Genomic DNA, 15522 nt, shown 5'->3' on the forward strand with positions numbered 1-15522 from the left:
CTCTGATTGCTCTTAGTGAACAGGCTTCGTGATTCCTGTGTGCAGGCTCCAAGTTTCCTTGATTTTGGCCACTTTTACCCACTCAAAAGATTTTCAGTCACTCATTAATCTTGATTGCATAGCTTGTTTTCTTTCTTTTGCTTTCTACTGTATTATCGGCCTGTCAGGTGGATCAAACATCTTCATTTAAAAAGTTGTATTCCAAATATAAATGAGTATTAGTTTTTTATAACAGTAAAGAGTTGTTTTACACTCCCCTTCTCAAACTGGCCTTCAGTTGCTTTTTTGTTCCAGGAAGCAGTCTCTTACCTCCATGTTTCAGCATTAGGGTTAAAAAGTTTCACTATCAGGGTTAAAAGATTACAAGTTTCAGCTGTTTTTCTCTTGATGCTCTGTCTGTGCCTTTGTGTACTGTGTTTCTTCCTCACTGTTTCCTGAATTTTTTGTACTACCATTTTTTCTTAGATTTTCCTTCTCTCTACCATGGTTTTGTTGATCTTAAGTCCCTCCTCCACACTTTGCTTTTCTTCTGCACACTATCCCATTAAGTAACTTCTGGACTTTGACTGAATCATTTGATTTTCATAAATGCTTCTTTTATTTGTTGCACCACATCAATATTTAAAATTGTATGAAGGCACTGTATTATTAGCACTTAAGGTTCCACATTCTGATCTTTAATGTAGACTAAAGAAAACACACAATCACAAAGAAAAATACATTCTTTATGGCTCCATGGAAGAAATGTAACTCGTTTGTTAGAAAAAAATAAAAATAATAAGCTTTCTAAATGCAGTAGCCTTCTCTTATTTACTCTCACATTTGCACAAGAATTGAGCTGTCCCTAAGAAAAACAATAAGGAGCACAAAATCTCTTATGGCAAAACTGCAGCTGATACCAGGGCAAATGAATCCCTTCAGGTGTATGGAGGAATTTTTTATTGCAGATCAGAAAGCTGTTTGATTTTAAATTTGTGGAAAGCAGAAAGTGTATTATACAATGTACATGTAATTATTTTATGTAATTAAATGGGAAAATAATGTAAATTCATCATACCAAATTCTTTAATCATGAGACAAGTAAACGAACAAAGAACAGTACTTTTCTTTCATCTTATTTGGCTTGTTGCCACTTTAATTAAAGTGTAGTATTATAGCGGTCTATTTCCCTCCCTCCCCCCCATTGCCCACAGTTCTTTTAGCTTACCCACATGTTTGTTACTTTAAGAAAACTGAACAAAAGAACTAGAAAACAAAAAATCGGGAAACATTTGCTTGGTTGTCATATGGATATGCAAACTCCTACTGCTGTTTGTTGCTTTCCATGCAAAGTGAAGTGCCACTTCTGATCCAACAGATAAGTACAAACAGATAAGTACAAACAATTGCCAGCACAATGAACAAAAGAAATGGGTGATTTTTTTGTGTTTTGGGTATACAACAGAAAGTTTGGACTTCAACACTGTGTGCCAGTGCAGAACCTGATTGTGGCGGAATAGATGCAGGAGAAGGTTTTGATGCTGGCCCAAAGCTGTCCCCTCTTTTGGGACTGGCATTGTGGTTTCCAAGTGACTGAGAATCTTACAGAGCATTAAATTCTGTTCCTCTGATGGCACTTGAATATGGATTAAGGTCTTGCTATTGGAGTAGTTGGGAAATATGGCAAAGACTTCCCTGCCAGATACCTCAATCAAGTCTAATGCCTGCTTTGCTTTTAAATTCAAGTACTTTGTCCTTGATTTCTCCTTTTTTCCTTTCTACTTGATGCTTAATTTTGATAGCTCCAGCTGATTCTGGTAAATTGAATGAGCAGTTTTGCAAAATTGGAATGATTTGTGCCCCATGTATTTGTGCTGGAGTCAAGCTCTTTCATTTTGCTTAAGACATCCCAAAACCCACCAGCAACGTGTAGGTACTGAATTAGAGGTGGGCAGCAGGTGTTTGTGTGTCTATGCAAAGTTCCGCCATAGTACCTGAAGGCAAGTGGTAGGTGCTTGTAAGATGCAGACATTCATTGTTACTTAAGCAACATACTATTACTTGAGCTACTACAAAGCAAGTATTTTTTTTATTTTTCTTCTGTGGTTATACCCACATGGGTGCACATTTCCCCCTCGAGTGTAGGATGCATACGTGAGTTGCAGTGTGCTTTATAAAATGCATAGAAAGACCAGTTCTACATCCAGGGAAACTTATACCTGAGGCTCAACAAAGCAGGGAACATTAGAGCACAAAACTGCTAATGACAAAGACTTGCACTGATTGTGTGTGTGTGTGTATTTCAGTCTCATTCTTGTCTCTATTTTTTGGTGCTTATAGCGTGCATTGCATTATTAAGCATAACTTCCTTTTTCACTTACAGATTTGAAGAAAACGCTTGCTGTCTTGTTGGATAATATCTTGCAGCGCATTGGGAAGCTAGAGTCCAAGGTGGAAAATCTTGTACTGAATGGAACAGGAGCAAACTCTACCAACAATACTAGCACCACTCCTGCTCCCAGCTTAGGAGCAGTCGAAAAGCTTAATGTAGCAGGTGGGTATGGCAGCACATGTGGGCTGTTTAATCTGTATTTTCTCTCTCTATGCAACAATATGTTTTTTCAGTTAAAGAAATTTGAAGTATCTTAAACAGAATTCAAAAGTCTAGCCCATACCAATTGCACTCGTAAGTCCACTGATCTTTTATAGTCTCAGAGAAAGACTTTCAGTGGTAACTTGGACACACCAAGGAAAATTATATTCTATGCCAAAATGTATAAGCTACTTTATTCACAGTAAATGTTTTATACTTTTAAATGTGTGTGCATTAGAAAGATGAAACTCAGCATATATTTTTTCACTAAGCCTTATTACTTGAGTTGGTACGAATATGCTCTGCATTTCTACCATATGCACTTGACTGGGTGTTAATTAAAAGAAAACATATGTGTTCTGGTTATGAGATAAAAATGTAATTCCCTGCCCTGGCTAATAGCTCTTATGATTTGACACACAGAGATGACCTACCCTGGTACCTTCAGCTTATGCATTTTAAAAAGTCATTTGAAATCATTAGTTTTGTCTTTTGTCATAACTGCATGCTTAAATCTTTCCTACGCTTGGTTTTCCTAGCAAAATAAATACTTGTGTTGAGAGGGTGTTTAAATATGGCAAAAAGGAGCAGATGCAAGCTTTGTTAGGGTCATGCCTTTGACAAGAAGCCTGGGAGAGGGGTTCTGCAAGTGACAACACAGCTACAGCATGCCAGCAGAGTTAGTGTCAGCTGCTCTGTCCCACCAGCATTTGTCCATACCAGGATGTTCAAGTCATCACATGGTGAGAGAAGTCTTCTGTGTCTCATTTGTCACAAAATAAAAGCATGCTCATAGGCATGTAGTAAAGCCCTGTGTGTGCATTTTATGCTACTGCTTTTCTTGCAGTAATGCTTTTCCCCTTGTATCTCTGGAATTCTTTCCCTTGTATCTCTGGTTTTGGTTAGACTGAAGACAGATTAGAAACAAGCAACTAAAGAGGTATGGCACTTGCAGACTAGTGACAGGGTGAACCACATCACTGCCACAAGGAATACAACACAACATCTTAATCGCAGATGGAATTTGAGATAGGACAGGATTGTTACAGGTTCTGAGTTACATATAAAATGAAAAACAGACCTGTATATTTTGCTTCTGTAGTAGGACAAAAGAGAGACCTGATGCTGTTATTTTCAATAGATTTGCGGATAATTTGAAGAAGCAAACTCAGGTTGTTGTTTACATGTTGGTAGGCAAAGGACCATTGTTCCTGCTTGACTAGGATACATGACTAATCAGTTCTCAGGGTGAATTAATTTTGTTGTTGTTGGAGTTGGCCAGAGTTGCAGCGTTAGTACTCGCAAGCAACCTTTAAGGAGCTGTGTAGTTTTCAGTTTGCTGAATCTATCTAGCTTTATGCTGCCTCGGGCTTGATCTGTGGCAAAGAACACTATTTGTCTTATTAGAGCTTCAGGCTTTTTTTTTCTTTGACTCTTGATGCATTAAGTTTAAAATACCTCCCTGAAGCAATTACAATAAATAGTGATGATGGAAAAAAACTTTAAGAAACAATATCTTAAGGTTTGATTAATATATTGTGCTGGTGTCTGTTTGGATGACATTACTGCTCAAGTATCTCCAGGCTGGATAGAACCAATGGCTAAAATAGAGCTTGGCACTAACCCATGTGTATCTGCTGGTTAAAGTGTTTACTAATTGTCCATTTGAAGCAGTGAGTAGAACTCATTTCATTGGAGGCATTTCCCAGTGGAAATGAAGTTTGTTTCTACTTCTGTCTTCATAGTAGTTCTCTGACAGTAACAGACTCTAGAAGCCATACAGTTATTGCTTTGAGGTCAAATGTAAGTATATTTTATGTTAGCAGTGAGTTGTTCAGAAAATAAGCTGGGTAAGTAAATATTGTGATTACAATACCAGCCGCAGTGGTGGTTTTTTCTATTGTGATTCAAGTGTCTCCTTTTTCTTGTTATAGAGCAACTGAGATAATCTGCAAATTGTTGTAGAGGAGGGATTTTGTTACCAATGGTTTGTCAGTTTATTGAAACTGAAACACGTATGCATACAAACACATGTGGTATTTCCATTGCTTTCTTTGTAATAGCTTATTCAGCTCTTAGCTGATGAAGTGATCACAAAATGCAGACACGATAGGATTACTGTTTCTCTCTATCAGCTGTAATATTTTAATGCTGACTTTAGAGGAATTATGTTATTTATTGCTAGTAATTTACTCTTTCCATGTGGACAACTATGCTAGGATGTTCCATAAATAATAAACTTGTGTTTAATATTACTATTAATATTTTTTAAAGAGCACTTGAATTTGTTTTTGCAGATGTTTTGTTTTTTTTAACCTCTGGAGTAAAATAAGCATTTAAAGCCTCATTCAGCAGAGTAACAGTGCAGACTTCTACCAGACTTTCATAGAAGTGTGCTGCTTCCAGTAGAGCTACTTGATGCATTTATGATTTTTGTCGCAATACTCTAAAACCTATAAGCTGTGTAACCATGCTCCTTTATCTATGGTAAGGCTTCCTGAAATAAATGAAGCTTCATGCTCGCTTAAGCTGCACCATAATATCTATTCAGTGACTGTAAAATCTTACTTTTGTCCTCCCTGACCTTTTACAAAGTTTTTTATGTGCTATGTACTATCTGCTTAGCTACAGGTGATAAAATAGGATATAACAGAAAGACAAGAAGCTGATTACATTGTAAATGTTTGTCTGTTTTCATTGCTGATTATTACTAGTCACAAGCTCAACAACAAACTTTTTTTTTCTTATAAATTGAAACCTGACTACCATGGCGGACTAGACTTGTCAGTCTGAGCACCTTGAGATTTTTTGTTACATATTTTACATAATGCTAATGCTTTCATGAAGGAAACAAAAAAGGGTACTTTTTACCCGCATACTAGGAAGAACAAAAAAAATGATTAGTCAACATTTCTTCTCTCGAAGTCTGCCTGTAAGTGGAATCTCTTTATCAGTTACGTTGCTGTAAACAGACAGCTGTTGTAAAAGCAGTATCTATGTGCTACAGGTAGTGGATGGTAATAATGAAGGAATCCTGGTTTATTTCCACAGTCCAATTACTAGAATAAATCCAGTTTGGTTTTATGTTTTTTTTTTCCGGCTGTAATAAACAGAGCCGGTATGTGGTTGTGGCTCAGATTTACGGATTGCAAAATTCCCTTTTGTGAGATGAAAACACTGACACTCGGACCAGATCAGGATTTCTAGTTTTTTAATTTTTCACATTTATTGGCATTATATGAACAACCAGAATAATAGTGTAGAAGATAATATTTACCATATTAAAATGGATGGGTGTTTTCCCCCTGTTCATATGTACGTTGTTTTTTAGCTCGGATGGGAGTTTGTGTCTGAGTATGCAAGTAATCCAGGTAGTGAAGTTAATGTGTTCTGAGAAATGGCTGGCTGTTACACTTGCTGAACAAGTGGTTGAGAAATCAATTTGTTAAGAAAATGCTGATGTGTTTTTCAATGAGCTGAGGTCGGGATATTTAGTTTTGCCCAGTACACATGTCGATGGTAAAATATCTGCTGGTCCAGGAAAGCTCTTATGTATAATTAATGAACTTGCAAGGATACTTCTTCTAATGCACTACACATAAGCTAACACCACCTTTAGTTACTGCATTCCCTTGATACTGAATCTATCATCTGTCCTTCTAAGGAAGAAAAATAATAACCTGTTATGTACTTTTTGATGTTTTCAAATTCTTTTGTGGATATACATATCCAGACTTGGAGAGTGGTCATTGCAGCTGCCTGAACAGACCTGCTGTGTGTTTGCTGGTGGGCAGCAGGTGCCTCTAACTCTCAGTGTTGAGAAAGGGATGCATGACCTTCACAGCCTTATATAGAAACAAATGAAATGAGGAAAGACTTAATAATCAGTTTTGTAGCTGCTTTGAAAACAACTAACTACTGTTTGTCATCAGAAAGTCATTTAAAGGGCTACCGAAGGTCATCTTAAACTTCGTTCAGTAACTTCTGTAGGTTATCTTGATAAGTAAAATGAAAAAGATGAAGTAAGACAGTCTGAGGAAAAGAACATACGTGGGAGACTACCTGGATATCCAAGTTTAAAACCGCCAAGCCCCACAGCACGATGTCCAACAAACAGAATCGAGTCTGCCCTTGGAAGGCGTGAGCAATGAGCCACCGAGTCTCGGGATGTCCAGATGGGTGTTGAGCTGGGCGGTGTTACAACCAGGGGCATTGTGCAATAAAGGAATGAGCAATGCCTTCTGTGAAAGAGCCTGTCGGTGAACGAAAAAGGAGGCACCGGCCTGGGAAATAGCAGAACTGCTTGGCAGATTTGACGAATGATCTGTCTTTATTTTAGGATTAACAACACAGCCAGAAGTTGAATTAAGTCTGGCTAAACAGCACCCATCACGGCTATTTTGCTCTTGTAACAGCCTAATAGAAATATTTGTGGCTTCCTAAAAACAGTTTTCATCAATCCTTCAGCCTGTGCTTTGACCACAGTAGCATGAACAAGCAATTTCTGTGATGGATATTACTTGGTACGGAGCCCATGACTTTTTCTTTCAGTGGGGTAGCCTCCTCGTTATCATAATGAAACCCACGACATGCTGCTATTGGGAGATTACCTAACATAAGTAAAATGTATTCTTTGAACAATATTTATAATTGTACTTTTGGGCAGAGGTGCAGAAATCGTAGGAACATGACTCAGTTTTTGAAATTTAGAGGCTGTGTCAAATTAATTATTCATTACTTTCCAAAAGTCTCTTTATCAGTTGTGCTTCTTGTTTGGCAAGCCATCGAGAAATGTAGCTTTTTTTCTGTTGTTCCACCTCTGGCTGTCAAGCCAGCTGTACAACTGAGACAGCAGTGGTGAAATCTGCAGCAGAAGATATTAGAGTGGTGTGCACAGTTCTTGGCACATTAAATGATCTGAAGAAAATCCATCTGGATTACGCTCGTTCATGATAAGAAGGTGATAACAGCTGGTAGGAGGAAATGTTGAGGATTTAGCAAGGGCTGGAGCTCGGCTGTCTCTGAAGTAGGTAAATTTAAAGTTGTCTTGGATTCATTTTTCAGTTCACATTTAGAAACCAGAAATGTCTTTCTCCTCAGACTCTCAGACAAATTACATTGTTGATTTGGATATAGAAACATACAGTGTATTCGCATCTGTGTTTTGTTTAGGTTCAGTGTTTGTGTAGTGTTGCTACACCTGGTTTCTTCCTCTGAATTTAGTTTTGCAGAATCATTCATTGAGAAGCGTAAGAGCAAAAGCTTCTCTTTTTGTTTGGCTTGCATGAAAGGATAGTGAAGTGCAAGATTTGTGTCACAAATATCTTTAATCCTAATCCCAAGGAGTTGAGGTTGGGACCTCTGCTAGAGCATGAGATGGGGTGAGCTGATGCACTGCATAGGCGAGGTTGAAAGGCAAAGCCATGAATTCCCTTGGGTAGCTTGAGTGGGAGGGTAGGTGCTCCTTTTTTCTCCCTCTTAAGATCCATGAGTAAAACTATAAGCATGCTTTCTTTTCTCTTCTTCCCTCCTCAAAAGCATCAAACAAGCTTGTTGATTTGATACTGACAATTTTCAACTGCTTTTCCAGAACCTCCATTTGCTTTATGAAAGAGTAAGTTGTTAATAGTGATGCTTACAAGGCTTCATCTGACTGGTTTCAGATGCAATGAAGTCCTTTTTTTTCCTTCTCTCTCCCCCCTCTGTTTTCATTTGTCCAAATTTTACTTGATGAAAAGTTTTTAAGAGTTCTGGTAGTGATCTTCTCTGGCTTTGTGGGAAGTGGTATATTCTCATATACATAATAACATATTTATCTACATCTGAGGTGCAAAGCAGATAAGAGTTATTGTCAGTCTTAAAACAGGATGCTCCAAGCCACTGCCAATAACATACTAGGTCAACCTTAAATTACTGGTTTTAAGATAAAATAAAAATGGGAGAATGGGAAACCGTGGCACCTTCAGGCAGGGCTTCTCTACAGCACAGCTTCTTTTGCAGCTGAATTGTTGGATCCTTGTAGCGGGCACAAGATCAGTTTCATTTAGGCAGTTTGGCTTTTAACACCAGGGCTTTTCTAAGATAAAGCATTTATTTGTTTGCTGGTTGTGTGGAACAGTATTCTGCTAAGCGTATTTCGTCCAATAGGACAATCTCCTTGAACAAAAATGATCAAAGAGCGTGTCCTGTTTTCTTTGAGTTTTTATTTTTTGATAAGCAGGGCATGTGGGTTTTGTGTTGCGGGTTGTTTATTTTTTTGGTTGGTTGGGCTTTTCTTGTTTATTTTTTCCCTGAAATCTCGCTGTGTACTTCAGGCAGCCATGGGAAAAATTTGATTCAAGTAAATTGAAGGAAACTTTCAGTACCTTATTCTTCAAACCACTGCTAAACAATAGTGGTATTAATTATGAATATAGTTGTTAGAAACATTTTTTTTGTTAAAATGTTGATTTTAAAGTAAGGGTGAAGGTGCTCTGAGGCCATTACCCTCACTGTATTTCAGTGCGTGTTCAGTAAAACAAATTGCGGTAAGTGTCACAGTCTTAGTGTTTCAGATGGTATAATTGCACTGAAAAGTGTACCAGTGTGGTTGTTAGCAGTGTTATTTGCATTGAAAAATGTGACTTTGGAAGATTTTTTGTGCCTTTGATCTCATAAAAATGAGAAAATGATGGTCTGTGTTCAAATTCCCCCCTTGCACATAGGTGACACTTGGAGGACTCCTTCCGAGCCTGAGCCCAGTTCAGTACCAGCGTGCTGTACTTAGCCCTACTCAGGGAGGGAGAAACTCCTGGTGTATCTGTTCTTAGCTTCCACAGCATTTTGAGCTTATGTATTAGCATGTTCTGGTGTATAGGCTGAGTTCTCTTTAAAGATGTGAAGACTAAAGTTGTTCAAGTCACTCATTTGGATGCAGACTTCAGTATTTACTTGTCATCTAAAAGATGATGCGTGGATGCCTGTCAGCTAGCTGGCATCACCCGTGAATATGTAGCAAGGCAGACTGACAAGTCAGTTCTGGCAATGCTGCGAGCAGGCATTTTTATTTAATGTTGCTATGGTGAGAAGAACATTTGGCTTTGTATTTCCATGTACTTCTTCCTGCAGAGTTTGGGGTGACATGATGAAGACTTTGAGGTGGGAAGGAAGACTTGGGTAACTTTGTGAGAAGTTGGTTTGTTTCCATGGCTTGTTTCAAAGAACTTTATGTGCAGGACAGACCTGTTGGTTTAACAGGCTGCGATGATGGTTTATCCCATAATGCTGTGCTTGCAGAGACAAACTTGATAAAAAGCTAAGTATTGCATATTATTTTGAATTTCCAAAGCTGTCCTCCCGTCTTCAGAAGACTACAGTAGGTTTTTCTTCAGTTACAGAGTAGTACATATGATATTAGCTATGGCCATGCCTTAAAAACAAACTAGTCCTCACAAAACATCTGTGAGTACTGGATGCAATAGGATGTGGGCTCCACTGATACCAGGAGTCAAGATTACAGCTTGCTCAGGGCAACACTTTGATTAGTATTTATTGTGCCTTCTCTGTTGTATTCTTCTCCACATTGTGTGTAATAGTGAGTGCTTTTTCCCATTTTCCTGTCAGTTTGCCTCCTGCAAAGGCAGTAGCTTGGAGCTGAGGAGAGCTGTGTTTTCAAGCCTCGCTGTTCCAGCTCAGCATAATGACCGTGCAGAAGACCACACGTGAATATTTTCCACTGCAGTGCTAAGCTGTATTAGTAATGCTGAAAGGGGCTGTTAGTGGTCCCCCGGGCTGCATTCTGATTAACTACTTGACTACTACTTGAATTCTCCTAACATCGCATTGATTTCAGTAGCATTAATGGAACACAGCAGCACAGCTGGTGTGAGGATGGACTAGCAGTCGAAAAGTTAATTTTCTCTAAATCATACCAATGCTTTGCTCCTAAAGTTTCTGAAATGTTAGTAGAAAGCGGTTTGTGCTTTGCATTTACAATCGTGTAACCTCTAGTTTGTTTCTTTGAAAGTGTCGATAGTGCTTTCAGCTCACACTGCAAATTCTCTCTTTAAAGAAACCTTCCCAGCTGGAGAAGAAAAATGTGAATTAACTTGAGAATGTGTTAATTAGTAGGAGAAGGGAAGGGAAGGGAGATCTTACACAAATGAAAATTGCCTTAACTAGAGTATAGCAAGTAACCTTGGATTCCAGATTTCAGAACAGAAATAGAAGCAGAAAGATTCCATAAATTAAAGTAAGAATAGTACATTTATTTAATGATCAAAACCAGAAAGAGAGCAGGTAGAGAGAAAATCGGTGAATAGACTGATCAGATGATTACTCCATCCTTTTAATATTAAGGAGGTTTCTGCTTTTATGAGATTTCCTGATCGGAAACACTGAGTTGAGCTATTATTTGTGCTCTACATCATCACAAGGTACTCTAATGTGCTTCTTCACGCTAGTCTGAAAATGGCCTTGATGTTCCAAAGTGTATAAACTTGACAGCATCTAAATTCTTAGGGTATTCCTGCTCTTGTAAGAACAAAGAGTTGGTCCTTACCCAGCTAGATATGCCACTGGTGTCACAGTTTGCAGTTCAATGGTGTTGGGGCTTCTTGATTTGCTTTAACCAAGAGTGCTATTTTAGAACTTTGTTAGGTATTCTGTTTGTCATAAAACAACAATCATTATTAAATAACTATGCAATTGCATCTTTTTTCTATTACTATTATTCAGCTTACTGTCTTTGCAGATTATTTCTAGGCTTCAAAACCATACTGAGAAAAACAAGCAATTTTTGAGCGTATCACAAAGCACATTATTTATTGTAAGGGTATTTATTATTATAAGACATGTATAGCAAAGGGACAAAGTATGTATGCAGCAGTTACTAAGCCTTATTTTTACTGTTTTGTTAGTGAGTAACTAGAGAGCAAACAAAAAATGAATGCCTCATCACATATTATTCTTTGAGCCACACAGCTCGCTCTTGAGATTTTAAAGCTTCCCTAAAACAAAGAAAACCCCTGATACGGAGTTGGATTGCATGAGCATTAAAGACCTGTACCTGCAAAGTGGCGTTTCAAGAGTTCAGTGTCAAAGGTAGGTGACTGGAACCAATCTGTCCTTAGCTGTACACAGCAACAAAGGAGAAGCATCCTTTGCAGAGCAAGGTCAGGTGGCTCAGCTTCAAGCTGCCACGTCATTCATGCTAATGCGCCAGACTTTGCACTGAAATAACTGCTAGTTGTTCACAAGTTCAGTTCTGCCTGCTGTGCACTAGCGATCTCTGATGCAGAGCTGGTAGTCTTCAAACAGCCCCAGACGTTGGTGAAGTGAACATATGGCCGCTTTCCGAGTGCCGACATGGAGTTTTAGTTACATATCCAATGGCCCAGGACTGCACAAACGAAGCACTGCATTAAAAAAGCCTCTGTGCTCTTAGGTTTATTATGTGCTCACATCCAAGTTTTCAATATATCAGTGTAATATCGTATTAGGTAAATGTTTAATCTGTGCATAATAGCAATCAAGAGGATATAAGTTGTGCTTGATGTTGAAAAACACTTGGGTGTCTGTAGAATGGAAACTGGCATCATGGACCTAACTTAAGAGGAAAAAAGTGTGTTATCTGGTGTTCTGTGCTGACTTGACAGTTTGCATTTTTAACTGTTGGCATAAAGTTCTAAGTTTTGGCTGGAAAAGTATCTCAGAACTCATATTTTAATTGCTATAAATCCTAATTAAGAATAAAAATCTGTGTGGTTTCTTATACTATTTTCTCACGAAAGCAGCATTAAAAATGTCTGGCTTGATGTGTTTTGGGTTTGGGTTTTTTTCATCATCTTCCCACCAGGAAGAAGCTCTGTGCTCTTGACTTGTATTTTGAACTCGCTTTTTCACACTGCAAGACCAAGATTGGTGTAGGTCAGCATCCCCAGGTTTCTGTTTGCTTCACGTGCTCTTTGTAAGCCATATAAAAGGGTACGTTGCTAGAGTCTGTCTGAGGTGGTCACAGCTGTCCGTGGGATACATATGATTTGTTCACCTCTGGATTTCTGATGAAGGGGAGTGTGCTCTGTGCTAGCATGGATGGTGGCAGCCTCGGAACAAAACAGCATGAGCTGCTTTGGCAGCGCAGGCACATTGTGAGCTAGACGTGCATGAGGAAATGCTGTCAAGCCCATGCTTCCTCCGCTGCTGCAGCTGCACAGCAGGGTGTGATGAGGGCAACCTGGGCTGTTAATCTGTAGCTATCAGCTCATAGTTAGAGGCTGGCCACTCTGCCCTTGACTTTCAATATTTTACAAGGCTGTTTTCTTTGTCTATAGTTCACAGGAGCTAATGCAGTAAGGGTGTGGAAAGGAGCCTTTCTGCTGCCCAGAAAGGAGCACATTCCTTACACCTAGCTGGCAGCGAGCTGGTTGAAATGTAATTCTTCATGCAGGCTCTGATCGAGGACAAAGGAGAAGTGGGGAGGGATGGTTCTCAGTCTAGAACTCGCACTGACTGTGGCTAAGATGGAAGCGTACTGCTTCGGGGCAAGCCCAGATCCACCACCGCTTTTCACAAGTGAACTCAGACTTGTGCATTTATTTCTCACACTAATGTATGGAGACCAGTATGTTCAAGAAAGGCGTTAACATGCTCACCTATAAAACCATTTGAGTGCAGAGACTGTTTATGCATGCCAAAAGTGAACTATCTAGACTACAAATGCGTATGTACCTAGAGAGTCCATTCTCTCTATCTTGTGTTTTTTCTCCTTCCTCCCATTCTCAGGAGTGTCACAAGATACCAATGCAAATCTAATATGGTGTGACAGACTTGGCACACTAAAAGGTTTTGCTCAAAAATAAAGCATTATAGTTGTATTTCTTTAAGCAGAGGGTAGTAAATAGCCTTTAGAAGAAGAGATGGTTTGTTGCCTAGACATTCAGTATTTTCAACCCTGAGTTCAGTACAATGTTGAAAGTTGAATTTTTCCTGCAGTTGAACTATATTTCTGATATGATATCATACATTTAAAGTGTCTTTTATGTTTAGGGAAGATCTGGATTTAACATGTCTTATAAAAAGCTCAGTACTTATTTTGTATTCAGGCTTACGAGTTCCTAATTTAGTAATGGATAGCATATCTAGCATAGAATATATTTGATTTCTTGAAATTCTCACAGAATTAGTTGACAAGTGAGGAGAGAACTTAGCTACCACCCAGATCTTAGATCTTTGTGAAACTGCTCAGAATACCAACTACTTCGCTCAAACTGCTAAAGACAAGACCTGAATACTGGTGTGTTACTGATGTGTTACTGATGTATTACTTTGTATTTATGCAACACCATTCTTTTGCAGTACTGGAATTTTAATTTTCAGAATGCCTTTAAAGATTTATTCTGTAATTGTTCGTTATTACAAAGGATATGAATTGTTAAAACTAGAACAGTCCTTTCTGGAAGAGGAACTCTTCTGTAAACATAAATAAATAAACCTCAATACCGTTTTATTTTGCCTGAAAGGGAAAAAAAGTAAGGGCCAGACTTTAGACCACAAACTAATGTTTACCTAATGGCATTATACTAATTATCAATAATCACCACAGTTTTATCCATGCCTCTTTTTGTTTGAGGGTGTGTATTATTTGATCTCAAGCACTTTCAGTACAATACAGGTGGGAGGTCTGACTCCTGAACTGAGTACAGCAGAAAGTCCCAGTGTTATTTACCGTTACTGAGGCAAAGTAGAACATAGGTCCAAGCTCTTGACACCTGTCTGCGTGCTCTGTGTGTTCCTTCTTTGGGCAGAAATCAAAGCCGTAGATGTCAGCAGTCTGGTCTGCAAGAATCCTGTACAGATAGCAACATCAGAGTATTTTGAAAGCGCTTATTGATTTGAAATTATAAAGTCATCTGAAAAACTGCTTAGCTCCAGTGTTGTTCTCGGTGGCGGTACAGCTCGGTTTGTCAAATTGCTGCTGCTGCGGAGACTGCCAAATGCATCTTCTTCCAGGCATAATTCTTCTTTCCCCATCCAATCCGTTTTGTAACACTTCACTTGCATTTCAAGCTTTATCTTGAAAATAAACTATTTCAAAAAAAACCTGACTAAATAAAAAGCAAAATATTCAGATAAATCAGGAAAAGGCTTTTTTTATTATACAGCAAAACCGCGATTACTCTGGCTTTTTTTTCCATGGATTTTGGCCATACTCTATTCTAATGCTGCAGCCTTTTTTATTTTTTTTTAACTGAGATTTCTAATTAGCATATTCAGGGTGAGGTTGTGCAATATAACTACAAAAATGCCGTGGTGTGAAGTGTTCCTATGTTGATGGATGGTTGGCTTTAATGATCTTGGTTCTAGTCCATGGGAAAAGCCAGAAATGATGCAGGTGTAATTTAGATAACTCCGGGAGGAACTAGCTAAATTAAAAAACTTATCCTCCACTGACTCTGGTGAGAATCTCTCCACCACATTAATCATTTTTCTTGCCTCAAAGGCCTGTGTTAGTGGGTTCTTAGCAGAAAGTCCCATCCTGGAACTGGTGTGATAATGTCCTTTAAATACTGCTCATTTTTCCTTGGTTTATGGTCTAAAAGAGTTGATCTGTCATTCTTTAACATGCTGCAAAAACTGAGAATTATAAGGTATTAAAATAGTTAAATGTATATGCATTAGGAGACCATAATATTTTTTATGTTGCAGTGTTAGTTGTAAATTTAGATCATATTACAGTATTTAATTGGGTCAAGTATCTGGTGCCAAGCCTGCTGATCGAGTATTTTATGAAATGATAACAGAATTGGAAAAATCTTGAGTTCGCGTCTAGAGTAATGTACGTCTTACAAGTGTTTGGCAATTAAAAACAAATTATTGCAGTTTAGTAGCTTTAAGCATGCTTTGATTAGGAAGCTGTTTTGCTTTTTATTATTTTCAGTATAGGTTAGCTTTATTTTTATTTAAGTCTTCAT

At 38.4% G+C, this 15522-nt stretch overlaps 1 protein-coding gene across 3 annotated transcripts in view; it reads left to right on the forward strand.

Annotated features, from left to right (window-relative positions):
- Window positions 1-15522, forward strand: part of MGAT5 (alpha-1,6-mannosylglycoprotein 6-beta-N-acetylglucosaminyltransferase) — a 116169-nt gene that overhangs the window by 44158 nt on the left and 56489 nt on the right. For all 3 annotated transcript variants that reach the window (XM_027461504.3, XM_072040716.1, XM_038181738.2), the window contains one exon: window positions 2363-2533. In XM_027461504.3, coding sequence (XP_027317305.2) covers window positions 2363-2533 — 171 coding nt within the window. The remainder of the gene's footprint in view (window positions 1-2362; window positions 2534-15522) is intronic.

The sequence above is a fragment of the Anas platyrhynchos genome, chromosome 7 (assembly GCF_047663525.1).
Source record: "Anas platyrhynchos isolate ZD024472 breed Pekin duck chromosome 7, IASCAAS_PekinDuck_T2T, whole genome shotgun sequence".
Classification (NCBI taxonomy): Eukaryota; Metazoa; Chordata; class Aves; order Anseriformes; family Anatidae; genus Anas; species Anas platyrhynchos.